General features: G+C 43.0%; 1 protein-coding gene across 1 annotated transcript in view; it reads right to left on the bottom strand.

The window, feature by feature from the left end:
• The window catches only part of lonp1 (lon peptidase 1, mitochondrial), a 180,969-nt gene that overhangs the window by 89,703 nt on the left and 65,630 nt on the right, over positions 1 to 25,636 (bottom strand). Inside the window, exons 8-15 of the mRNA XM_034180189.1 lie at positions 23,941 to 24,024; positions 23,784 to 23,852; positions 13,341 to 13,492; positions 13,121 to 13,259; positions 12,677 to 12,855; positions 5,609 to 5,696; positions 1,776 to 1,898; positions 1,438 to 1,554 (exon numbers count right to left, since the gene is read on the bottom strand). Coding sequence (XP_034036080.1) covers positions 1,438 to 1,554; positions 1,776 to 1,898; positions 5,609 to 5,696; positions 12,677 to 12,855; positions 13,121 to 13,259; positions 13,341 to 13,492; positions 23,784 to 23,852; positions 23,941 to 24,024 — 951 coding nt within the window. The remainder of the gene's footprint in view (positions 1 to 1,437; positions 1,555 to 1,775; positions 1,899 to 5,608; positions 5,697 to 12,676; positions 12,856 to 13,120; positions 13,260 to 13,340; positions 13,493 to 23,783; positions 23,853 to 23,940; positions 24,025 to 25,636) is intronic.

Raw genomic sequence — 25,636 nt, 5'->3', positions numbered from 1 at the left:
GTTTGTATCTAATGATACATTTTCAGTATCTCCCGGAAGAAAATATCTCAAAAGAAGTGCATATTTAAATGATCCTAGATTCAACTTTTCATTTGAAACTGTCAATGAATCATGTTGAAACAACAGAACATGACATGAAAGCAAGACCTGGAATGATTTTCCTTTTAATTCTAAGCCAAATTATGCATGAACTCAGAACAATTAAACTAAATGAAATTCATGAAGACTGTTAAAACATTTCAAAAACCACAGCTAAAGCTTGGAGAATATTTTGAAACACAACTTATAGCAAAAAGGGTGAATTCCTGTAAATCCATTCAAAGCCACAAAGTCTTTTTTTCCAATGAAAGAAAGTCTACATTATTTTAGAAAGTCACCTAATCTTGTCTGAAATCCTGTTTGAACAGCACAATGTTTATTCACAGATTTGTATCTGTAACACAGATCAGTGTCCACGGACTTATAAAACTTGCATGATGTTGTAAGATAAAGAAGACTTTCCGATACGAATTTTAAAAATTCAGTGACAATCACGATTACAGAGTACAACACTAACACCCCCCCCTCCTCCCCATAATGAAATCCGCGGAATTCCTCAGATCCGCTGAGTTTTAGCCCTGTGTGTTGTTTGATTTCCTGTTGTTGGTTTCCTCAGCTTTGTAAAACTTTGTAAAAACCTTGTAAACTTTGTAAAAACCTTGTAACTGTGAGAACGGATTAAGCAGTGGGTCACCCTTTTGAACCTGGTCTGCTTGAGGGTTTCTTCCTAATTTTTTCCTTACCACTGTGGCCTGAGTTCTTGCTCTGGGGGTTGGTAAGGTTAGACCTTACTGTGTGTGAAGCGCCTTGGGGGAGCTTTGTTCTGATTTGGCGCTATATAAAATGAAATAAATTGAAAACTTTAAATTGAAAAGCCCACACCCAAAGACATACAACGATTGGTGCAGAAAAAAGTGAAAGTCAAAAATGTCTAAAGTATGAACGAAAGTACCAGTGAGCCGCAATATGCAATATTACCACTGCTGCTCTGGGGGTTGGTAAGGTTAGACTTACCTGTGTGAAGCGCTTTGAGGCAACTCTGTTGTGATTTGGCGCTATATAAATGAAAATAAATTGAAAATTGAAATTGAGCCCAAACACCACAGAATCATTTAAAGAAAAGCAGCAGTTAATAACAAAAGGGAGACAAGTACTGAGGCCAGACACTGACACATGACCTTTTCATAAAGTCCAGACAGGACAATAACCACACAACATTAAAACATTAATTTAAAGAAAACACACTCAGCACGAACAAAACATTTAAAGTACTTTTAAAGTAAATATAATGAACACCACGCAACTCTGCAAAGGAACAAAAAGTAAAGTGGCCCCACCCCTTTTCAGCTGGGCACCTTACAAGCCAATCCTGATCTAACAAACGTGTGTGACAGTTACCTCAGCGATGGCCAGTTTCTCTTGGGCCACGTATCCAGACACGTTAATCATCTCCATCCTGTCCCTGAGTGGCTCTGGGATGGTGTCAGTCACATTGGCTGTGCAGATAAACAGGACCTTCATTGGAACACACACATGCGCATATGCGCACAGGGGCGTGGCTCAGTCTTTGTTTCACACTGGTACAGCACCAATCAATGACCAAGATCCAAGGCAAATTCAACTGGAGACCGCAGGGCCCCAGAGCCAAAGCTCCCTTCAACATCTGGAGATCTTTCAGTGTGTAACTGCAACCCAACACAAAGCCATCACAGAGACTTATGTTACATGATACACACCTTTGACAAATCCACAGTTACGTCTAAATAGTGGTCCAGAAAGTTGGCGTTTTGCTCAGGGTCAAGCAGCTCCAGCAGTGCTGAGGATGGATCGCCTTGGTAACCATGGCCAATCTTGTCAATCTGGAAACAGAAGAGCCAGTCACTCGTCTTCAAGGTCACACATTTGGTCTTCTTGATCAGACAGTAGGACAGACCCAGACAGAAGACGAGTTCAAGGACAAACCTCAATACATGACAAATACAACGACTGCAGATGCCTCACAATGGTGCACTGCAGACGACAATTACACAAGCAACTCCCCTTTAAGCTCTGAAAGCCATTAAAATCTATCTGGTCTAAACCCAGCTGGACACCTGGGATGGATTTTGGAATGATGTCAACACCTCAAAGATCAACTTTCAGCAGAGTTCCACAGAAGCTGCTGCAGAGGCCCGAGACCTCAAAACACACTCTAAGATGGTCTGACCAGTCTGCATGTGACTCTGGAAGGACCACTTCACCAATTACCAATGTAACAATATATAACAAGACTATATTACCATCTATGAGAATGTGGAAACAGTCCGACTAAAACAGTCGGAGAAACACTGAAGTTAGAAAATCTCATTATTTTACCAACATTCTCACAGACCACCAGTGGTCTGCAGACTACATTTAGAGAAACGGTACTTTAGACCTTTGATCACAGGCTCGACAAGAAATTATGAGGCAACAGCACACAGTCAGACATCAAATGCCTGTCCTCTACTGGCTCACACTGAAATCCATCAGGGACAGTCGGACATCAAACGCCTGTCCTCTACTGGCTCACACTGAAATCCATCAGGGACAGGCGGACATCAAACGCCTGTCCTCTACTGGCTCACACTGACATCCATCAGGGACAGGCGGACATCAAACGCCTGTCCTCTACTGGCTCACACTGACATCCATCAGGGACAGTCGGACATCAAACGCCTGTCCTCTACTGGCTCACACTGACATCCATCAGGGACAGTCGGACATCAAACGCCTGTCCTCTACTGGCTCACACTGACATCCATCAGGGACAGTCGGACATCAAACGCCTGTCCTCTACTGGCTCACACTGACATCCATCAGGGACAGTCGGACATCAAACGCCTGTCCTCTACTGGCTCACACTGACATCCATCAGGGACAGTCGGACATCAAACGCCTGTCCTCTACTGGCTCACACTGACATCCATCAGGGACAGTCGGACATCAAACGCCTGTCCTCTACTGGCTCACACTGACATCCATCAGGGACAGTCGGACATCAAACGCCTGTCCTCTACTGGCTCACACTGACATCCATCAGGGACAGTCGGACATCAAACGCCTGTCCTCTACTGGCTCACACTGACATCCATCAGGGACAGTCGGACATCAAACGCCTGTCCTCTACTGGCTCACACTGACATCCATCAGGGACAGTCGGACATCAAACGCCTGTCCTCTACTGGCTCACACTGACATCCATCAGGGACAGTCGGACATCAAACGCCTGTCCTCTACTGGCTCACACTGACATCCATCAGGGACAGTCGGACATCAAACGCCTGTCCTCTACTGGCTCACACTGACATCCATCAGGGACAGTCGGACATCAAACGCCTGTCCTTTACTGGCTCACACTGACATTCATCAGGGACAGTCGGACAGTACATGGCTGTCCTCTACTGGCTCACACTGACATCTATCAGGGACAGTCGGACATCAAACGCCTGTCCTCTACTGGCTCATACTGACAGCCATCAGACAGTCGGACATCAAACACCTGTCCTCTACTGGCTCATACTGACATGCATCAGGAACAGTCGGACATCAAACGCCTGTCCTCTACAGGCTGATACTGACATGCATCAGGGACAGTCGGACATCAAACGCCTGTCCTCTACAGGCTGATACTGACATCCATCAGGGACAGTCGGACATCAAACGCCTGTCCTCTACAGGCTGATACTGACATCCATCAGGGACAGTCGGACATCAAACGCCTGTCCTCTATAGGCTGATACTGACATCCATCAGGGACTCTCGGATATCAAACGGGTGTCCTCTACAGGATCATACTGACATCCATCAGGGACAGTCGGACATCAAACGCCTGTCCTCTATAGGCTGATACTGACATCCATCAGGGACACTCGGATATCAAACGGGTGTCCTCTACAGGATCATACTGACATCCATCAGGGACACATGGACATCAAACGGGTGTCCTCTACAGGCTGATACTGACATCTATCAGGGACACTCGGACATCAAACGCCTGTCCTCTACTGGCTCACACTGAAATCCATCAGGGACAGGCGGACATCAAACGCCTGTCCTCTACTGGCTCACACTGACATCCATCAGGGACAGGCGGACATCAAACGCCTGTCCTCTACTGGCTCACACTGACATCCATCAGGGACAGTCGGACATCAAACGCCTGTCCTCTACTGGCTCACACTGACATCCATCAGGACAGTCGGACATCAAACGCCTGTCCTCTACTGGCTCACACTGACATCCATCAGGGACAGTCGGACATCAACGCCTGTCCTCTACTGGCTCACACTGACATCCATCAGGGACAGTCGGACATCAAACGCCTGTCCTCTACTGGCTCACACTGACATCCATCAGGGACAGTCGGACATCAAACGCCTGTCCTCTACTGGCTCACACTGACATCCATCAGGGACAGTCGGACATCAAACGCCTGTCCTCTACTGGCTCACACTGACATCCATCAGGGACAGTCGGACATCAAACGCCTGTCCTCTACTGGCTCACACTGACATCCATCAGGGACAGTCGGACATCAAACGCCTGTCCTCTACTGGCTCACACTGACATCCATCAGGGGACAGTCGGACATCAAACGCCTGTCCTCTACTGGCTCACACTGACATCCATCAGGGACAGTCGGACATCAAACGCCTGTCCTCTACTGGCTCACACTGACATCCATCAGGGACAGTCGGACATCAAACGCCTGTCCTTTACTGGCTCACACTGACATTCATCAGGGACAGTCGGACAGTACATGGCTGTCCTCTACTGGCTCACACTGACATCTATCAGGGACAGTCGGACATCAAACGCCTGTCCTCTACTGGCTCATACTGACAGCCATCAGACAGTCGGACATCAAACGCCTGTCCTCTACTGGCTCATACTGACAGCCATCAGACAGTCGGACATCAAACACCTGTCCTCTACTGGCTCATACTGACATGCATCAGGAACAGTCGGACATCAAACGCCTGTCCTCTACAGGCTGATACTGACATGCATCAGGGACAGTCGGACATCAAACGCCTGTCCTCTACAGGCTGATACTGACATCCATCAGGGACAGTCGGACATCAAACGCCTGTCCTCTACAGGCTGATACTGACATCCATCAGGGACAGTCGGACATCAAACGCCTGTCCTCTATAGGCTGATACTGACATCCATCAGGGACTCTCGGATATCAAACGGGTGTCCTCTACAGGATCATACTGACATCCATCAGGGACAGTCGGACATCAAACGCCTGTCCTCTATAGGCTGATACTGACATCCATCAGGGACACTCGGATATCAAACGGGTGTCCTCTACAGGATCATACTGACATCCATCAGGGACACATGGACATCAAACGGGTGTCCTCTACAGGCTGATACTGACATCTATCAGGGACACTCGGACATCAAACGGCTGTCCTCTACAGGCTGATACTGACATTCATCAGGGAGAGTCGGACATCAAACGGCTGTCCTCTGCAGGCTCAAAGTGATCTCAGCAGGTATCCAGAAATGGTTCTCTCTTCAACCAACACATACTGACCTCATCTATGAGCACCAATGGGTTCTCAGTTTTAGTCTTCTTGAGACACTGGATCATCTTTCCAGGCATGGCTCCAACATATGTTCTCCTGGAAACAGATACATTAAGTTCTACAACACATTCATCTGGAAGGATTTTCGAAACATGCTTCTTATAAGTGAATATAATGACTTTTCATCATGGACAGTTCATTCTCGAATGTTGTATGATCTACAACTCCAGGTTAGAACTGATAGAAGCCAATGAAATAAAGGATATCTTTACTGGTACCTCAGCGCAAACACTGACAATTTACGTGTTGCACAAATATTTTTCACATCAACATTTGACTTCTACGAGCACGTTAAATGTTTATTATATTTTACTTCACATTTCACGTCTATGTAACAGAAGAAAGCATAAAATGCAGCTTTAACAGATTAACATATCGTTTACATGGAGAGAGTTTGAAGTCAATTCATCCCAAAAACAGAGTTTGATTTGTGTGAACTTACTGGGAGTTTTTCTGTGTAAGTAATTTAAAAAAAACAAAAAACAAACAAACAAACAAAAAAAACAAAACAAAGTCTGGTCGGTGTTTTGGTCGAACCAGCCTAATTTGAATTTATTCCTGATCAACTTTAAATCATCTCACTGCAGCAGAACAACATTTCATCCATTTGTTTTGGCACCCCCCCACCCCCCCCCACAACACCCTCCTTCCGCCTGGATGCGCTCCTGGTTTGCCATCTCTGAGAAGCAACAATCAACAATTTGTGTATTTATGTGGGAAGTGCAACCTGATAAAAGTCCCCGTCAATTATCTTATCTTATCTTGATTGACAGGTAAGAAGGTTTTATCAGCGCATTTTACGTTATGTTGTCCTCAAAAGTGATTTTGAAGATATTTTGGGGGAAAAGGGGTTTGTTGTTGTAAAACATGGTGGGTCTGCAGCTGTGTTTTTAGCTTAACCACAGTGAGGACACTCTTCAAGACACTCAGAGCAGCCTTTGAAAGAAAAGAAAAGCTTAAAAAATGTTTGTAAAATTGCACACTGCTCTTTGCTCATTGTCATCACCGGCTGTAACCATACAGTGTACCATGACCCTACAGTCAGACTGTGACACAGTCAAACATACAGCAGGCTGACACCCGCCCCCCCTGGCAAAGTGTACACAGGACACAGAGGAACAGATATGCAAGCAGAAAAAAACATTTAAAAAGAAAAAAAAAAAAGAGACATTCTAAAAATCGATTTGTGAAGGTTTTGAACACAGTGCATATATGTCCCCGGGATGTGGTACATTTTATATCTTGCATCCAACCTTTATTTTGCGGTTCAACACAAACACTGCCATTTGGCAGCCCAATTGATGGAAATTTGTTGTAGCGACAGAACTTTAATCCCTGCAAATGGCAAGAACATGAACTTGGCCTCAGCTGAACCCAAACTCACAAAGAAACTCCTGCTGCCCTTAAAAGCATGAAAAACAATGAAGCTCGCAGGGAAGACAACATTCCCTTTGAGGTCTTTAAAGAAGCAAGTCCCTTTCTCCAATGCCAACTGCACCAACTACTCATCAAGTGTTGAACTCAAAAACAATTACCAGCAGACCTGAAAGAATCAATAATTGTCACCAAATAAAACTTATTCTTCGGGACTTTTTTAATTCCCACAATTTGAATTTTTTTGTGTGTAACTTAGACGTGGCTGAGCGATGGACTCCAGTGCTCTAGTTGAGCTTTGACCAGTGGATTGTTATTTTAACTCACCGCGGGTTTCAGGGAGAGGTGGAGGCACAGCAGCTGTGTATAAGAAGGACTATAAACGTAAGCAGTGTTTGCTTCAGTCCTCTTTTTCTAGCTTTGAATTTACCGTGTTTGAGATGCGTCATATTAATCCGGTTTTGTGTGCTCTTGTTTACCGGCCTCCCAAATATAATAAGAATTGTGAATTTTCTGATTTTTTTTTTTTTTAGCTGAGATCATACCTAAATATGAACATATTCTTATTATTGGAGATTTTAATAAACATGTAGCCGTTGGTGAGGAATTTTTTTAAGCCTTGTTGACTCTTAATTTGGACCAGTCTGTAACTGGCCCTACACATGAGCGTGGACATACGCGTACATTGAACTTGGTTCTTTCCTGCGGCCTGTCTGCGACAAATTTGGAAATTTGTGACTTTGGTTTTTGGGATCATTTGCCTGTTTTATTTTCTGTCGGTTTGATACAGGCTGCAGTTAAACCTTACACCCCTGCTCAGCGCTGTCAGGTTAGTAACCCCTCCACTGCTGTTCAGTTTTCTGCAGCTTTTCAGCAGGTCTGGATCCCTTCTGAACTTTTTACTTCTGATACAGAAGATCTTATTCCTTGGTTTTATTCTTCGTGTCATACCATCCTGGATTTGGTGGCTCCATTTAAGACTTGGTAACCTAAGGCTAGATCTGAGCCATGGTTAAATGACAGAACTCCTGCCATCAGGAGGGAATGTCGCCAAGCTGAACGCAGGTGGAAAAAGGACAAATTGCTGAGGTCTTTTCAAATTTTAAAAGATTGTTGGTGCCATTACCAGAACTCGGTAATGGAGACAAGGAGGGAATATTATGCAAAAATTATTTCCTCCCATAGTGATAATCCACGTGTGTTATTCACGACAATTGATTCTGTACTGAATGTTGCATAGAATGTCTGCTTGGATGCTTCTCCAGAAATGTGCAATAATTTTATGCTCTTTTAAACTGAGAAGGTTGCAAATATCAGGGCTTCTATTATAGCTCCTGCTTCTGACCCCTCCGTTTTGGTCCCTTGTTCTGTTATTTTTACCCAGTTTGAGTCTGTGACTCGTTCACTTTTGGAAGATGTGATGGGCCATATTAAATCCTCCGGTTCCCCCCATGACCCTGCTCCTCCACGATTTCTTAAAGAAATTTTACCTAGTATAGGGCAGTCGGTTCTTGCTATGATGAATTGTAGTTTGTCTGCTGCGGTGGTTCCTGCTAAATTTAAACATGCAGTAGTGCAGCCTCTGCATAAAAAACCTGGCATGGATCATACTATGCTGGCAAATTATAGGCCTATCTCCAAACTACCCTTTCTAAGGTTTTGGAAAAGATTGTATTTTGTCAATTGAAGCAGTTCGTGGGAATTGTATCTTGGAGGAGTTCCAGTCAGGGTTTAAAACCCTTCATAGTACAGAATCTGCCTTAATAAGGGTCTGTAATGACATTTTTCTTGCATGCGATTCTGGTAACTATGGTATGTTATTTTGGTGTTGCTTGATTTAACTGCTGCGTTTGACGTTGTCGACCATAATATTTTAATATCTCGATTACATCAGTTGGCGGACATTGATGGTACTGCGCACGAGTAGTCTTAAGGTCTTATCTGGAAGATAGAACTTTTTCGGTCAGTATACTTGGTCAGAATCATCTGCAGTTCCTTTGACATGCGGCGTTCCACCGGGCTCTACATTTGAGGCCACTGCTTTTTTCACTGTATCTGCTGCCTTTGGGCTCCATTCTTAGAAGACATGGGATTTCATACCATTGTTATGCAGATGATTGCTAAATTTACTTGCCCTTGAAACAGAATGATGTTCTTCCCTTAAATCTGCTACTGGTATGTTTAAATGATATTACAGCTTGATTGGCTTTTAATTTTTTTTTTTTTTTTTAATGAAAAAATAGAGGTGACAGTGTTTGGACCTCGTGGTCCATGTGAGTCTTCCTCTGTTGATTTGGGACCCTTGGAGGTATATTTTAAGCCTGTGGTTGCTGACCTTGGTTTTAAGGTGGATAGTGATTTTAAAATGGACAGCCAAACTGCAGCTGCAGTAAAATCCAGCTTTCATCATTTAAGGCATATGGCTACAATAAAACCCTTTCTTTCTAGACAGCATTTTGAGACGGTGATCCATGCTTTTATTTCATCTCACTTGGACTATTGTAACTCGCTTTATGTGGGAGTCAGTCAGTCACTGCTTTCATGTTTGCAGCTGGTCCAGAATAGCGCTGCGTGAATTTTGACAGGAACTCAAAGGAGAGACCATATTACTCCTGTCTTGGCCTCTCTTCATTGGTCACCTGTATATTTTAGGATTCATTTGTCTTCATTTCCTCATTGAAGACAACTTTGGATGCTGTAGCTCCTCTAAAAAAGAGAGCTTTAAATCAGAAGTGCCTGACTCCGTGGTATAACTCACAAACTCGTAGCTTAAAGCAGATAACCCGTAAGTTGGAGAGGAAATGGCGTCTCACTAATTTAGAAGATCTTCACTTAGCCTGGAAAAAGAGTCTGTTGCTCTATAAAAAAGCCCTCCGTAAAGCTAGGACATCTTTCTACTCGTGACTAATTGAAGAAAATAAGAACAACCCCAGGTTTCTTTTCAGCACTGTAGCCAGGCTGACAAAGAGTCAGAGCTCTATTGAGCTGAGTATTCCATTAACTTTAACTAGTAATGACTTCATGACTTTCTTTGCTAACAAAATTTTAACTATTAGAGAAAAAATTACTCATAACCATCCCAAAGACGTATCGTTATCTTTGGCTGCTTTCAGTGATGCCGGTATTTGGTTAGACTCTTTCTCTCTGATTGTTCTGTCTGAGTTATTTTCATTAGTTACTTCATCCAAACCATCAACATGTTTATTAGACCCCATTCCTACCAGGCTGCTCAAGGAAGCCCTACCATTATTTAATGCTTCGATCTTAAATATGATCAATCTATCTTTGTTAGTTGGCTATGTACCACAGGCTTTTAAGGTGGCAGTAATTAAACCATTACTTAAAAAGCCATCACTTGACCCAGCTATCTTAGCTAATTATAGGCCAATCTCCAACCTTCCTTTTCTCTCAAAAATTCTTGAAAGGGTAGTTGTAAAACAGCTAACTGATCATCTGCAGAGGAATGGTCTATTTGAAGAGTTTCAGTCAGGTTTTAGAATTCATCATAGTACAGAAACAGCATTAGTGAAGGTTACAAATGATCTTCTTATGGCCTCGGACAGTGTACTCATCTCTGTGCTTGTTCTGTTAGACCTCAGTGCTGCTTTTGATACTGTTGACCATAAAATTTTATTACAGAGACTAGAGCATGCCATAGGTATTAAAGGCATTGCGCTGCGGTGGTTTGAATCATATTTGTCTAATAGATTACAATTTGTTCATGTAAATGGGGAATCGTCTTCACAGACTAAAGTTAATTATGGAGTTCCACAAGGTTCTGTGCTAGGACCAATTTTATTCACTTTATACATGCTTCCCTTAGGCAGTATTATTAGACGGTATTGCTTAAATTTTCATTGTTACGCAGATGATACCCAGCTTTATCTATCCATGAAGCCAGAGGACACACACCAATTAGCTAAACTGCAGGATTGTCTTACAGACATAAAGACATGGATGACCTCTAATTTCCTGCTTTTAAACTCAGATAAAACTGAAGTTATTGTACTTGGCCCCACAAATCTTAGAAACATGGTGTCTAACCAGATCCTTACTCTGGATGGCATTACCCTGACCTCTAGTAATACTGTGAGAAATCTTGGAGTCATTTTTGATCAGGATATGTCATTCAAAGCGCATATTAAACAAATATGTAGGACTGCTTTTTTGCATTTACGCAATATCTCTAAAATCAGAAAGGTCTTGTCTCAGAGTGATGCTGAAAAACTAATTCATGCATTTATTTCCTCTAGGCTGGACTATTGTAATTCATTATTATCAGGTTGTCCTAAAAGTTCCCTAAAAAGCCTTCAGTTAATTCAAAATGCTGCTGCTAGAGTACTGACGGGGACTAGAAGGAGAGAGCATATCTCACCCATATTGGCCTCTCTTCATTGGCTTCCTGTTAATTCTAGAATAGAATTTAAAATTCTTCTTCTTACTTATAAGGTTTTGAATAATCAGGTCCCATCTTATCTTAGGGACCTCATAGTACCATATCACCCCAATAGAGCGCTTCGCTCTCAGACTGCAGGCTTACTTGTAGTTCCTAGGGTTTGTAAGAGTAGAATGGGAGGCAGAGCCTTCAGCTTTCAGGCTCCTCTCCTGTGGAACCAGCTCCCAATTCAGATCAGGGAGACAGACACCCGCTCTACTTTTAAGATTAGGCTTAAAACTTTCCTTTTTGCTAAAGCTTATAGTTAGGGCTGGATCAGGTGACCCTGAACCATCCCTTAGTTATGCTGCTATAGACGTAGACTGCTGGGGGGTTCCCATGATGCACTGTTTCTTTCTCTTTTTGCTCTGTATGCACCACTCTGCATTTAATCATTAGTGATCGATCTCTGCTCCCCTCCACAGCATGTCTTTTTCCTGGTTCTCTCCCTCAGCCCCAACCAGTCCCAGCAGAAGACTGCCCCTCCCTGAGCCTGGTTCTGTTGGAGGTTTCTTCCTGTTAAAAGGGAGTTTTTCCTTCCCACTGTAGCCAAGTGCTTGCTCACAGGGGGTCGTTTTGACCGTTGGGGTTTTACATAATTATTGTATGGCCTTGCCTTACAATATAAAGCGCCTTGGGGCAACTGTTTGTTGTGATTTGGCGCTATATAAAAAAAAAATTGATTGATTGATTTTAAAATTCTCATCTTTGTTTTTAAGTCTGTTCATGGCACTGTTGTACCTCTCTGGGCTTCTTCACCCTTATATACCTAGTCTGTCTCACAGGTCAGCTGATCAGCTGCTTCTGGAGGTACCGAGATCTAAAAGGAAGCTCAGAGGGGACAGGGCCTTTTCTGTTGCGTGTGTGTCAAGACTGGACTTGTTCAGTCATATCTGCATGCACCATCCCATCCAGGAGTCTATCTTTCTCATCACTGGGATATCACCATGATGACTAGATTCATACAAGCACAGGTTATGCTTCACAAGGGGCCTTAAATTATTTAAAAATGTGTAGTTATTTGCGAATAATTTACAGTGATTTTTAACAGTAAGGTTTTAATCATGAGACTGTTGAGCATTAAAAATTCTGTCACAACAGCTTTGCCCCGCAGCCCAAAGTACAAATTCTATGTTTGGCATCTACGACAGAAAACAATAATGTTGATTTGGGCGAGTTAGTCGTGTGGTGGTGTGGATTTCCAGACCTGTGGCCTTTAATTTCAGCCACGTCGGTCATGCCTCCCACGCTGAACCTGAAGTATTCTCTGTTCAAAGCTCTGGCTATGGACCGTGCGATGGAGGTCTTTCCAACACCTGGAGGACCATAGAAACACAATATTTTGCCCTGGGTGGAGCCACGCAATTGGCTGACAGCGATAAACTCCTGAAAGTAAACAGAGACAGGATGAGTTTCCCAAGACAAGACCACCCCAGACGATCATCAATCAACCCCTTCACACCGGCCACGGGGGTCCAGCACAAACATCACCATCGTCTGTTTTATGTGGCTGCTGCACTGCTGTACATTAAATATCTTTGAGGTTTTAGATTCAGGAAGTGTCTCACTGTACCAGTGACGAACACATCTCCATGGTTACGTGTCACTGTGTATGAAGTGCACTGTTGTTCATCGGTGTGTTCATGCTAACCAATATTCGTTTCTTGACATCGTCCATTCCATAATGGTCCTCCTCCAGAACCTCCTTGGCTCGCTCCAGGAGCAGGTTCTCCTCGCTGTTGGTGCCCCATGGCATACTGGTCAGCCAGTCCAGGTAGTTACGGGTTACACTGAAACAAAAGCAAAACAAAGTAACACACGCTGCCAGTACGCAAGCGCGCAGAACCAGGTGAAGCAGCCAACAGACGAACTTGAACTCTGAAGAGTGATTGTCCAGCAGTCCCAGTTTGCCGAGTTCTTCATTGATGACATCGATGACGTGCTGAGGGACACTTTTGCCTTTGAGTCGCTCTCTGAACTTCTCCTCAATGGCTTCTTTGTCCTCTTTCTCCAAACCAAGCTCCTAAAAGCCACAGAAAGACTCGTAGTTTAACTGAGGCACAGTTGCTGAGCACATGCTGCCCTCTTTAGCCACACAAGCCTGACTTCAGCAGCGCCAAAGACAAAGGTCTTCTGGACAGATAATAATCCCAATATTACTTCCACACAAAAAAAAAAAAACTGAAGGTGAGTCAACAGAATAAAAAGGCACAACCAATCACGTAGTCGCTCATCTTGGTCCATGAAGTCTTCAGCAGTCACAAAATCGCATGACATGTTCCAGAAAGCCAGACTAAATGACAGCCAAGTCTGGAGATGAGACCCAGTTCTTGTGGCAGCCACCAAAAAACCCACTAAATCAGATTAATTACAAACTCATTTGTAGAAATTTCACAAAACAATGATGAAGGCCCCTTCACTGACCATTTTTAAAGTTTGTTTTAAAACCTATTTTTTTCTCCTTGGCTTTCCGCCCAAATGAGAATTAGTTTTTAAAATTGTTGTTCTTATTCATTTATTTAAATGTGTTGAAAGGATGTTTTAGTGCACATCACTTTGTGTTAAAGTGCTTCATAAATAAATTGGTATGGTAAGTTCTGTGTGCAGTGATTAGTTCTTCCAAACAAAACAATCAGGGAGGAGATCGAACTTTCCAGAACTGTGGACGGACGCACGACTGCATGCAGATCACCGGGCCTTCAGCCAATGATGAGCCAAAAATAATCTTCCATGAAGAAAAGAGGGGAAAAAAACAAAAAGGACTGAAAGTGCAAACAATAATTTAAGTAAACAAATACCAGAGTGATTCTTATTTCATTGCAGACAGAATGAAACAAAGCCCTGCAACACATTCCCCCCCCCCAAAAAACTAAAATGTTTGGACACGGTCTCACAACACTTAAGATATTCAGTGTTGAGGATGCTAAGTACTGAAGTGTCTCTGGAGTTATTTTGTCCCATTCACTGTCCTAGGGGGAGGTGATGGTCTAGTGGTTAAGCGTTGGGCTTGAAACCAGAGGATCCTCGGTTCAAATCCCAGCCTGACCGGAAAAATCACTAAGGGCCCTTGAGCAAGGTCATTAATCCCCTAGTTGCTCCTGGTGGGCAGTGGGCGCCTTGCATGGCAGCAGCCTGACATCAGGGTGAATGTGAGGCATTATTGTGTGAAGCACTTTGAGTGCCTGATGCAGATGGAAAAGGACAATATAAAAGCAGTCCATTTGCCATTTAAATCCATTTACCGTTTTACCATTCCTCCTGCAAACATGTCTTCAGACGTCCAACAGTTCAGGGTTGTTTTCCTACTTTTTATTTCAAAATTCTCCTCACATTCTCTCTTGGGGACAGGTCAGGTCTGTCGGCAGCCAGTCCAGTACCTGTACCCTCTGTTTCTGCAGCCATGTGTTTGTAATGTGTGCAGAATGTGGTTTTGTAACACATGGATGTCCCTGGAAAAGACGTTGTCTTGAAGGGCAGCATGTGTTGCTCTAAAATCTCAGTGTAGTTTTCTGTATTAATTCTGCATCACAGAGTGTAAATAACCTTTAACAAGGACACAGACAAACCCAGACCAGGACAGACACTGGCTTTTGGACTTGTTGCTGATAACAGTCTAGATGGTCCTTTTTATCTCTGGTCTGGAGCACATGGTGTCCATTTGTTCCAAAAAAGATCTGGAATACTGATTCATCTGACCACTATACACATTTCCACTGTCTGATGGTCCAACCTAGATACCTCTGAGCCCAGAGAAATCAACACCGCTTCTGGACAAGGTTAACATAAGGCTTCTTTTTTTGGACAGTAAAGTTTTAAGTGGCATTTGTGAATGTAACTCAGTATTGTGGTGTTTGACAAAGGTTTACCAAAATAATCCATTGCCCATATGGTTATATCAGCTATTGATGAGTGACTATTCTTGAAGCAGTGCCACAATTCACAATTTGATTGTGGTGGAGGGTGGACTTTTTTCTGGTTCCGGAGCACAGCGGTGTTCTGCTGTATCTGTTAGCTGTTTGAACTGAGCTGTTTGAGTTCTTTGAATTAACAGTCTTTTTCAAGACTTTTTTACTTTTTTTTACTTTTTCACCGTGCTCCAACGCCTAAAGAAGACCTCTAACGGTCGAAGCATCGCGACGGAGCTCTTTTATCAGCTAACCTTCATCAGCGTTGGCAAGCTAACTAGCTTGCTAACGCTTTCGTTTTTATTTTTATTTTATTTTTTAGCACTGTTGTCGTGCTGCTCCACAGCCTGCCTAGTGAATTTTTATTTTATTTTAGCACTGTTGTCGTGCGTTACCTGTGCTGCTCCACAGCCTGTCCAGTGGATTTTTATTTTATTTTTTAGCACTGTTGTCGTGCGTTACCTGTGCTGCTCCACAGCCTGTCCAGTGGATTTTTATTTTATTTTTTACCACTGTTGTCGTGCGTTACCTGTGCTGCTCCACAGCCTGTCCAGTGGATTTTGATTTTGATTTTATTTTTTTGGGCGCTGTTGTCGTGCGTTACCTGTGCTGCTCCACAGCCTGTCCAGTGGATTTTTATTTAGCGCTGTTGTCGTGCGTTACCTGTGCTGCTCCACAGCCTGTCTAGTGGATTTTTATTTTGTTTTAGCACTGTTGTCGTGCGTTGCCTGTGCTGCTCCACAGCCTGTCCAGTGGATTTTTATTTTTATTTTATTTTATTTTTTAGCACTGTTGTCGTGCGTTACCTGTGCTACTCCACAGCCTGTCTAGTGGATTTTTATTTTGTTTTAGCACTGTTGTCGTGCGTTACCTGTGCTGCTCCACAGCCTGTCCAGTGGATTTTGTTTTAGCGCTGTTGTCGTGCGTTACCTGTGCTGCTCCACAGCCTGTCTAGTGGATTTTTATTTTGTTTTAGCACTGTTGTCGTGCGTTACCTGTGCTGCTCCACAGCCTGTCTAGTGGATTTTTATTTTGTTTTAGCACTGTTGTCGTGCGTTACCTGTGCTGCTCCACAGCCTGTCTAGTGGATTTTTATTTTGTTTTAGCACTGTTGTCGTGCGTTACCTGTGCTGCTCCACAGCCTGTCTAGTGGATTTCTATTTTGTTTTAGCACTGTTGTCGTGCGTTACCTGTGCTGCTCCACAGCCTGTCTAGTGGATTTTTATTTTGTTTTAGCACTGTTGTCGTGCGTTACCTGTGCTGCTCCACAGCCTGTCTAGTGGATTTTTATTTTGTTTTAGCACTGTTGTCGTGCGTTACCTGTGCTGCTCCACAGCCTGTCTAGTGGATTTTTATTTTGTTTTAGCACTGTTGTCGTGCGTTACCTGTGCTGCTCCACAGCCTGTCTAGTGGATTTTTATTTTGTTTTAGCACTGTTGTCGTGCGTTACCTGTGCTGCTCCACAGCCTGTCTAGTGGATTTTTATTTTGTTTTAGCACTGTTGTCGTGCGTTACCTGTGCTGCTCCACAGCCTGTCTAGTGGATTTTTATTTTGTTTTAGCACTGTTGTCGTGCGTTACCTGTGCTGCTCCACAGCCTGTCTAGTGGATTTTTATTTTGTTTTAGCACTGTTGTCGTGCGTTACCTGTGCTGCTCCACAGCCTGTCTAGTGGATTTTTATTTTGTTTTAGCACTGTTGTCGTGCGTTACCTGTGCTGCTCCACAGCCTGTCTAGTGGATTTTTATTTTGTTTTAGCACTGTTGTCGTGCGTTACCTGTGCTGCTCCACAGCCTGTCTAGTGGATTTTTATTTTGTTTTAGCACTGTTGTTGTGCGTTACCTGTGCTGCTCCACAGCCTGTCTAGTGGATTTTTATTTTGTTTTAGCACTGTTGTTGTGCGTTACCTGTGCTGCTCCACAGCCTGTCTAGTGGATTTTTATTTTGTTTTAGCACTGTTGTCGTGCGTTACCTGTGCTGCTCCACAGCCTGTCTAGTGGATTTCTATTTTGTTTTAGCACTGTTGTCGTGCGTTACCTGTGCTGCTCCACAGCCTGTCTAGTGGATTTTTATTTTGTTTTAGCACTGTTGTCGTGCGTTGCCTGTGCTGCTCCACAGCCTGTCCAGTGGATTTTTATTTTTATTTTATTTTTTAGCACTGTTGTTGTGCGTTACCTGTGCTGCTCCACAGCCTGTCCAGTGGATTTTTATTTTTATTTTATTTTATTTTTTAGCACTGTTGTCGTGCGTTACCTGTGCTGCTCCACAGCCTGTCTAGTGGATTTTTATTTTATTTTAGCACTGTTGTCGTGCGTTACCTGTGCTGCTCCACAGCCTGTCTAGTGGATTTTTATTTTGTTTTAGCACTGTTGTCGTGCGTTACCTGTGCTGCTCCACAGCCTGTCCAGTGGATTTTTATTTAGCGCTGTTGTCGTGCGTTACCTGTGCTGCTCCACAGCCTGTCTAGTGTCGGATTCCCTGTTTGGGAATCCGCTAGCTTAGCGTAGCTACTAGCTCTTAGCCGTTTTAGCATGGCGGCTTCTCCTGTCTCTCCCGTACTTTTCTGCTCTGGGTGTGAAATGTTTAGTTATTCCTCGGCCTCTTTTAGCAGTAACGGTACATGTAATAAGTGCAGCTTATTCGTAGCTTTGGAGGCCAGGCTGGGCGAATTGGAGGCTCGGCTCCGCACCGTGGAAAATTCTACAGCTAGCCAGGCCCCTGTAGTCGGTGCGGAGCAAGGTAGCTTAGCCGCCGTTAGTTCCCCCCTGGCAGACCCCGTGCAGTCGGGAAGGCAGGCTGACTGGGTGACTGTGAGGAGGAAGCGTAGCCCTAAACAGAAGCCCCGTGTACACGTCAACCCGTTCACATCTCTAACCGTTTTTCCCCACTCGACGATACACTCGCCGAGGATCAAACTCTGGTTATTGGCGACTCTGTTTTGAGAAATGTGAAGTTAGCGACACCAGCAACCATTGTCAATTGTCTTCCGGGGGCCAGAGCAGGCGACATCGAAGGACATTTGAAATTGCTGGCTAAGGCTAAGCGTAAACTTGGTAAGATTGTAATTCACGTCGGCAGTAATGACACTCGGTTACGCCAATCGGAGGTCACTAAAATTAACATTGAATCGGTGTGTAACTTTGTAAAAACAATGTCGGACTCTGTTGTTTTCTCTGGGCCCCTCCCCAATCAGACCGGGAGTGACATGTTTAGCCGCATGTTCTCCTTGAATTGCTGGCTGTCTGAGTGGTGTCCAAAAAATGAGGTGGGCTTCATTGATAATTGGCAAAGCTTCTGGGGAAAACCTGGTCTTGTTAGGAGAGACGGCATCCATCCCACTTTAGAGGGAGCAGCTCTCATTTCTAGAAATCTGGCCAATTTTTTGGGATCCTCCAAACTGTGACTGTCTAGCGTTGGGACCAGGAGGCAGAGCTGTGGTCTTATACACCTCTCTGCAGCTTCTCTCCCCCTGCCATCCCCCTATTACCCCATCCCCGTAGAGACGGTGCCTGCTCCCAGACCACCAATAACTAGCAAAAATCTATTTAAGCATAAAATTCAAAAAGAAAAAATAATATAGCACCTTCAATTGCACCACAGACTAAAACAGTTAAATGTGGTCTATTAAACATTAGGTCTCTTTCTTCTAAGTCCCTGTTGGTAAATTATATAATAATTGATCAACGTATTGATTTATTCTGCCTAACAGAAACTTGGTTACAGCAGGATGAATATGTTAGTTTAAATGAGTCAACACCCTCGAGTCACACTAACTGTCAGAATGCTCGTAGCACGGGCCGTGGCGGAGGATTAGCAGCAATCTTCCATTCCAGCTTATTAATTAATCAAAAACCTAGACAGAGCTTTAATTCATTTGAAAGCTTGTATCTTAGTCTTGTCCATCCAAATTGGAAGTCCCAAAAACCAGTTTTATTTGTTATTATCCATCGTCCACCTGGTCGTTACTGTGAGTTTCTCTGTGAATTTTCAGACCTTTTGTCTGACTTAGTGCTTAGCTCAGATAAGATAATTATAGTGGGCGATTTTAACATCCACACAGATGCTGAGAATGACAGCCTCAACACTGCATTTAATCTATTATTAGACTCTATCGGCTTTGCTCAAAAAGTAAATGAGTCCACCCACCACTTTAATCATATTTTAGATCTTGTTCTGACTTATGGTATGGAAATAGAAGACTTAACAGTATTCCCTGAAAACTCCCTTTTGTCTGATCATTTTTAATAACATTTACAGTTACCCTGATGGACTACCCTGCAGTGGGGAATAAGTTTCATTACACTAGAAGTCTTTCAGAAAGCGCTGTAACTAGGTTTAAGGATATGATTCCTTCTTTATGTTCTCTAATGTCATATACCAACACAGAGCAGAGTAGCTACCTAAACTCTGTAAGGGAGTTAGAGTATCTTGTCAATAGTTTTACATCCTCATTGAAGACAACTTTGGATGCTGTAGCTCCTCTGAAAAAGAGAGCTTTAAATCAGAAGTGTCTGACTCCGTGGTATAACTCACAAACTCGTAGCTTAAAGCAGATAACCCGTAAGTTGGAGAGGAAATGGCGTCTCACTAATTTAGAAGATCTTCACTTAGCCTGGAAAAAGAGTTTGTTGCTCTATAAGAAAGCCCTTCGTGAAGCTAGGACATCTTTCTACTCATCACTAATTGAAGAAAATAAGAACAACCCCAGGTTTCTTTTCAGCACTGTAGCCAGGCTGACAAAGAGTCAGAGCTCTATTGAGCTGAGTATTCCATTAACTTTAACTAGTAATGACTTCATGCCTTTCTTTGCTAACAAAATTTTGACTATTAGAGAAAAAATTACTCATAACCATCCCAAAGATGTATCGTTATCTTTGGCTGCTTTCAGTGATGCCGGTATTTGGTTAGACTCTTTCTCTCCGATTGTTCTGTCTGAGTTATTTTCATTAGTTACTTCATCCAAACCATCAACATGCTTATTAGACCCCATTCCTGCCAGGCTGGTCAAGGAAGTCCTACCATTATTTAATGCTTCAATCTTAAATATGATCAATCTATCTTTGTTAGTTGGTTATGTACCACAGGCCTTTAAGGTGGCAGTAATTAAACCATTACTTAAAAAGCCATCACTTGACCCAGCTATCTTAGCTAATTATAGGCCAATCTCCAACCTTCCTTTTCTCTCAAAGATTCTTGAGAGGGTAGTTGTAAAACAGCTAACTGATCACCTGCAGAGGAATGGTCTATTTGAAGAGTTTCAGTCAGGTTTTAGAATTCATCATAGTACAGAAACAGCATTAGTGAAGGTTACAAATGATCTTCTTATGGCTTCGGACAGTGGACTTATCTCTGTGCTTGTTCTGTTGGACCTCAGTGCTGCTTTTGATACTGTTGACCATAAAATTTTATTACAGAGATTAGAGCATGTCATAGGTATTAAAGGCATTGCGCTGCGGTGGTTTGAATCATATTTGTCTAATAGATTACAGTTTGTTCATGTAAATGGGGAATCTTCTTCACAGACTAAAGTTAATTATGGAGTTCCACAAGGTTCTGTGCTAGGACCAATTTTATTCACTTTATACATGCTTCCCTTGGGCAGTATTATTAGACGGTATTGCTTAAATTTTCATTGTTACGCAGATGATACCCAGCTTTATCTATCCATGAAGCCAGAGGATACGCACCAATTAGCTAAACTGCAGGATTGTCTTACAGACATAAAGACATGGATGACCTCTAATTTCCTGCTTTTAAACTCAGATAAAACTGAAGTTATTGTACTTGGCCCCACAAATCTTAGAAGCATGGTGTCTAACCAGATCGTTACTCTGGATGGCATTTCCCTGATCTCTAGTAATACTGTGAGAAATCTTGGAGTTATTTTTGATCAGGATATGTCATTCAAAGCGCATATTAAACAAATATGTAGGACTGCCTTTTTGCATTTACGCAATATCTCTAAAATCAGAAAGGTCTTGTCTCAGAGTGATGCTGAAAAACTAATTCATGCATTTATTTCCTCTAGGCTGGACTATTGTAATTCATTATTATCAGGTTGTCCTAAAAGTTCCCTAAAAAGCCTTCAGTTGGTTCAGAATGCTGCAGCTAGAGTACTGACGGGGACTAGCAGGAGAGAGCATATCTCACCCGTGTTGGCCTCCCTTCATTGGCTTCCTGTTAATGCTAGAATAGAATTTAAAATTCTTCTTCTTACTTATAAGGTTTTGAATAATCAGGTCCCATCTTATCTTAGGGACCTCATAGTACCATATTACCCCATTAGAGCGCTTCGCTCTCAGACTGCGGGCTTACTTGTAGTTCCTAGGGTTTGTAAGAGTAGAATGGGAGGCAGAGCCTTCAGCTTTCAGGCTCCTCTCCTGTGGAACCAGCTCCCAATTCAGATCAGGGAGACAGATACCCTCTCTACTTTTAAGATTAGGCTTAAAACGTTCCTTTTCGCTAAGGCTTATAGTTAGGGCTGGATCGGGTGACCCTGGACCATCCCTTGGTTATGTTGCTTTAGACGTAGACTGTGTTTCATAATTATTGTATGGCCTTGCCTTGCAATGTGGAGCGCCTTGGGGCAACTGTTTGTTGTGATTTGGCGCTATACAAGAAAAAAGTTGAAGTTGATTGATCTGAGGGATTGGAAATCATGGGTGTTCATTTTAGGTCTGTGCCCTTTACGCACTGAAACTCCACCAGATTCCTCAAATCATTTTGTGATATTATGAACTACGCACATCCCTTCCAATCATTCTTTGGGGAACATTGTTTTTAAACATTTCAATAATTTTCTTGTGTATTTATTGACAAACTGGAGACCCTCTGTCCAGCTTTGCTCCTCAGCCTTTTGCCGACATGACCTTTATATCAAATCATGATCACAATCGCCTGTTTTGAAGTAACATGTTTGTTTAACCTTATTATGAGTCCTAATTTGCCCCAGTACTAGAGTCCCCTGATTGAGGAGAATAACGTCAACACAGAACATGGCACCATTTTGGTTCCAACTGCGCTGAACTATTGAATGAACCTTAAATGTTTTCAACATTTTTTTTTAAATCATTTAACCACATACAGCAATACATCCAGGTACAGGTGCTATCAAAATAAATATAAAAATAGTTAAGCTGTCAAATTTACATAAATGTATAATTTATGATGATTTATTTAATTAATTTAAAGCCTGATTTATGCTTCTGCTGCTCTGTAACTCCGTGTCATGCAATGACGTGTGTGACAGTTTTAAAGTTCTCCGTCTCGGGATTATGCTTTATTGTGGAAAAATCTGACCCTCAACAAGCTTTTCTTTCTGCAACATCACCTCCAAATCAAAGGTAAGCTGTACATTTTCATCTTTTTCAGACTTTGTGGTGTAAAGTTGCAAACTTTTCTGATCCATTTGTAATCAGCGTGCGCACTGAAAAAACTATTAAAATATGAAAGAGTGAAAGCAGAAAAGTGTGAAATCACAGCCTTTTGTGTCTGATTTAATAGGCGCACGTCAGGCTGTGGGTCCGAGTCTGAACACTGTGTGGAAAAAAATAAATGGTCAGGCTTTTAATCACAGAAATGACTCCGGTCCCACTTTCCTCAAATTGGCGAGTGTCAGAGCTGAACTTTAATTTGTACCTCTGTTACTGTGCACGTCCAGACTGCAATCAGATGGGACATTTTATCCGATATGAGCAAAAAATCTGTTATATACAGTGTTTATTACATGGAAAACAATACAAAAACTTTGGGACTTTTTTTGTCCATTGACTGAATATCTGGTTTATACAATGACGGTTTAGTTGAGTTTTACTGTACATGGGACTGAACAATAAATTTACCTCTCAAAGCTTTGATGATGATGTCGGCTTCCATACCACACGGCTGACTTTATTTTCCCAATTTTTTCTTCTGTTCGGATCTGAAGGGAATTTGTACATCTTGAAGCCCTCGTTGTGTATATTTGTGTATCCACAACAACCCAGCATTTTCAGCAAATGAATAAATAAGATTGATTTACATGCAGACACATTAACAGCCAACGCTATTTTGAACCCAAGATGGTGCCATGAGTCACGTGACCATTTTTTTTTTCAGCTCATGTCGTTACGCTCTCAATCAAGGGACTCTACCCAGTACAACCCCCCCCCCCCCCCCCAACCTTTTATTTTAGAATGTGTTGTAGGCCTGAGAAGCAGGAATGGATGACTATTAACAAGTGAATTGAAGTTGAGTCCCCCCAAAAAAACATGAAATATCTTAGTGCTGTCTGCAATCAAACAGAAGCCAAAGTAAATGTCATATACACTGCATTTCTTTTCTTTCTTTTTTTTTTTGCTTGTTTTGCAGTTTCTGTACCCAACCTTTTCTGATGTCCATTTTTTTTCCCCATACAGTAGTGCATTTCCTACCTTCTTAATGATCTTTAGCTGTTCCTGGAGCAGGTACTTCCTGTGGGTCTGTTTGATCTTCTCTTCCACCTACGAGCACAGCAAGCACACACACGGCATCAGGCTGACAGGCGCTGCAGCACAGACTTTGAAATGTGAGGTGTGTGTGAGGCCCGACCTCTCGGCCCAGACGCTGCTGCAGCTTGCTGAGCTCGTACTCCTTCTTCAGCAGAGACAGAGCTTTGTACAGGCGCTTGGGAATCTGGAGACACACGGCAGATACACACGTCACCCGTGAGGCAACAGCAGCGGAGCCACATAAGCACCAGAATACTTAAAGGCATTCCATTCATCCTTCTGTTGTCTGAATTTTTCACATTAAAGTATTTCACAAACTAAATGCAACACATTTAAAGAAAATCCACTGAAATACCCACAAAAAAGCTTAGTTCTTAAAGCAAAATAGTAATCCATCAATGACACTGAAAGTGATCACGTGGTTAAAGTTACTCAATGACTCTAAGAGAAAACGTCCTGTCTGATAACACCGCCGGAGTCAGGTGACCCGGCGGCAGTGTCCCCACAGAAGGGATTCAATGAAAACACTACCTGACTTGTGGCACCCTGTACACACTCTGTACTTGTTCTGTTAATAAGGTTTGTTTGAAGGTCTTCGTGGTGATCATCACTGTCAGCACCAGCACTGTTCCCGCCAGTTTTAAAATTGCTTCAGTAAAACCTGTTCTTCAAAAGCGTGGTTTGGATCTGAGCAAGCAAGTCCCTTCAGCTGCTCCACTGGTTCACTAGGGGCCGCCACAGAAGAGCCAAAGACGATCTATACGAGGTCTGTCAATAAAGTATAGGTCCTTTTTATTTTTTTTCAAAAACTATATGGATTTCATTCATATGTTTTTACATCAGACATGCTTGAACCCTCGTTTGCATGCGTGAGTTTTTCCACGCCTGTCGGTGACGTCATTCGCCTGTGAGCACTCCTTGTGGGAGGAGTCATCCAGTACCTCGTCGGAATTCCTTTGTCTGAGAAGTTGCTGAGAGACTGGCGCTTTGTTTGATCAACATTTTTTCTAAACCTGTGAGACACATCGAAGTGGACACGGTTCGAAAAATTAAGCTGGTTTTCAGTGAAAATTTTAACGGCTGATGAGAGATTTTGAGGTGATACTGTCGCTTTAAGGACTTCCCACGGTGCGAGACGTCGCGCAGTGCTCTCAGGCGCAGTCATCAGCCTGTTTCAAGCTGAAAACCTCCACATTTCAGGCTCTATTGATCCAGGACGTCGTGAGAGAACAGAGAAGTTTCAGAAGAAGTCGGTTTCAGCATTTTATCCGGATATTCCACCGTTAAAGCAGATTTTTTTTTAATGAAAGACGTGCAGACGGATTGCAGCGTCGGCTCGCAGCCGCCGCGATGCTCCGCCACAGGAAAAACACCTCCGTTGGAAGCCTTAAGAACAAGTTGGAACATGTCCAGCTGTTAAACAATTTCTCATATACTCACTCCACTGAAAGCCATCAAAAGCCGCCTGGATTTTACAAATGGTTATCAACACGGAGGTGTTTTTCCTGTGCCGCTGCACTGCGCCGGCTGCGTCCCGCCGCGCGGACCCGTCCGCACGTCTTTCATTAAAAAAATCTCCTTTAACAGTGGAATATCCGGATAAAATGCTGAAACCGACTTCTTCTGAAACTTCTCTGTTCTCTCACGACGTCCTGGATCAATAGAGCCTGAAATGTGGAGGGTTTCAGCTTGAAACAGGCTGACGACGGCGCCTGAGAGCGCTGCGCGACGTCTTGCACCGTGGGAAGTCCTTAAAGCGACAGTATCACCTCAAAATCTCTCATCAGCCGTTAAAA

This window comes from Thalassophryne amazonica, chromosome 10 (genome assembly GCF_902500255.1).
Source record: "Thalassophryne amazonica chromosome 10, fThaAma1.1, whole genome shotgun sequence".
NCBI classification, from domain to species: Eukaryota; Metazoa; Chordata; class Actinopteri; order Batrachoidiformes; family Batrachoididae; genus Thalassophryne; species Thalassophryne amazonica.
Note: the sequence above shows the minus strand (reverse complement) of the source record. Positions and strands in the feature narration are given on the sequence as shown.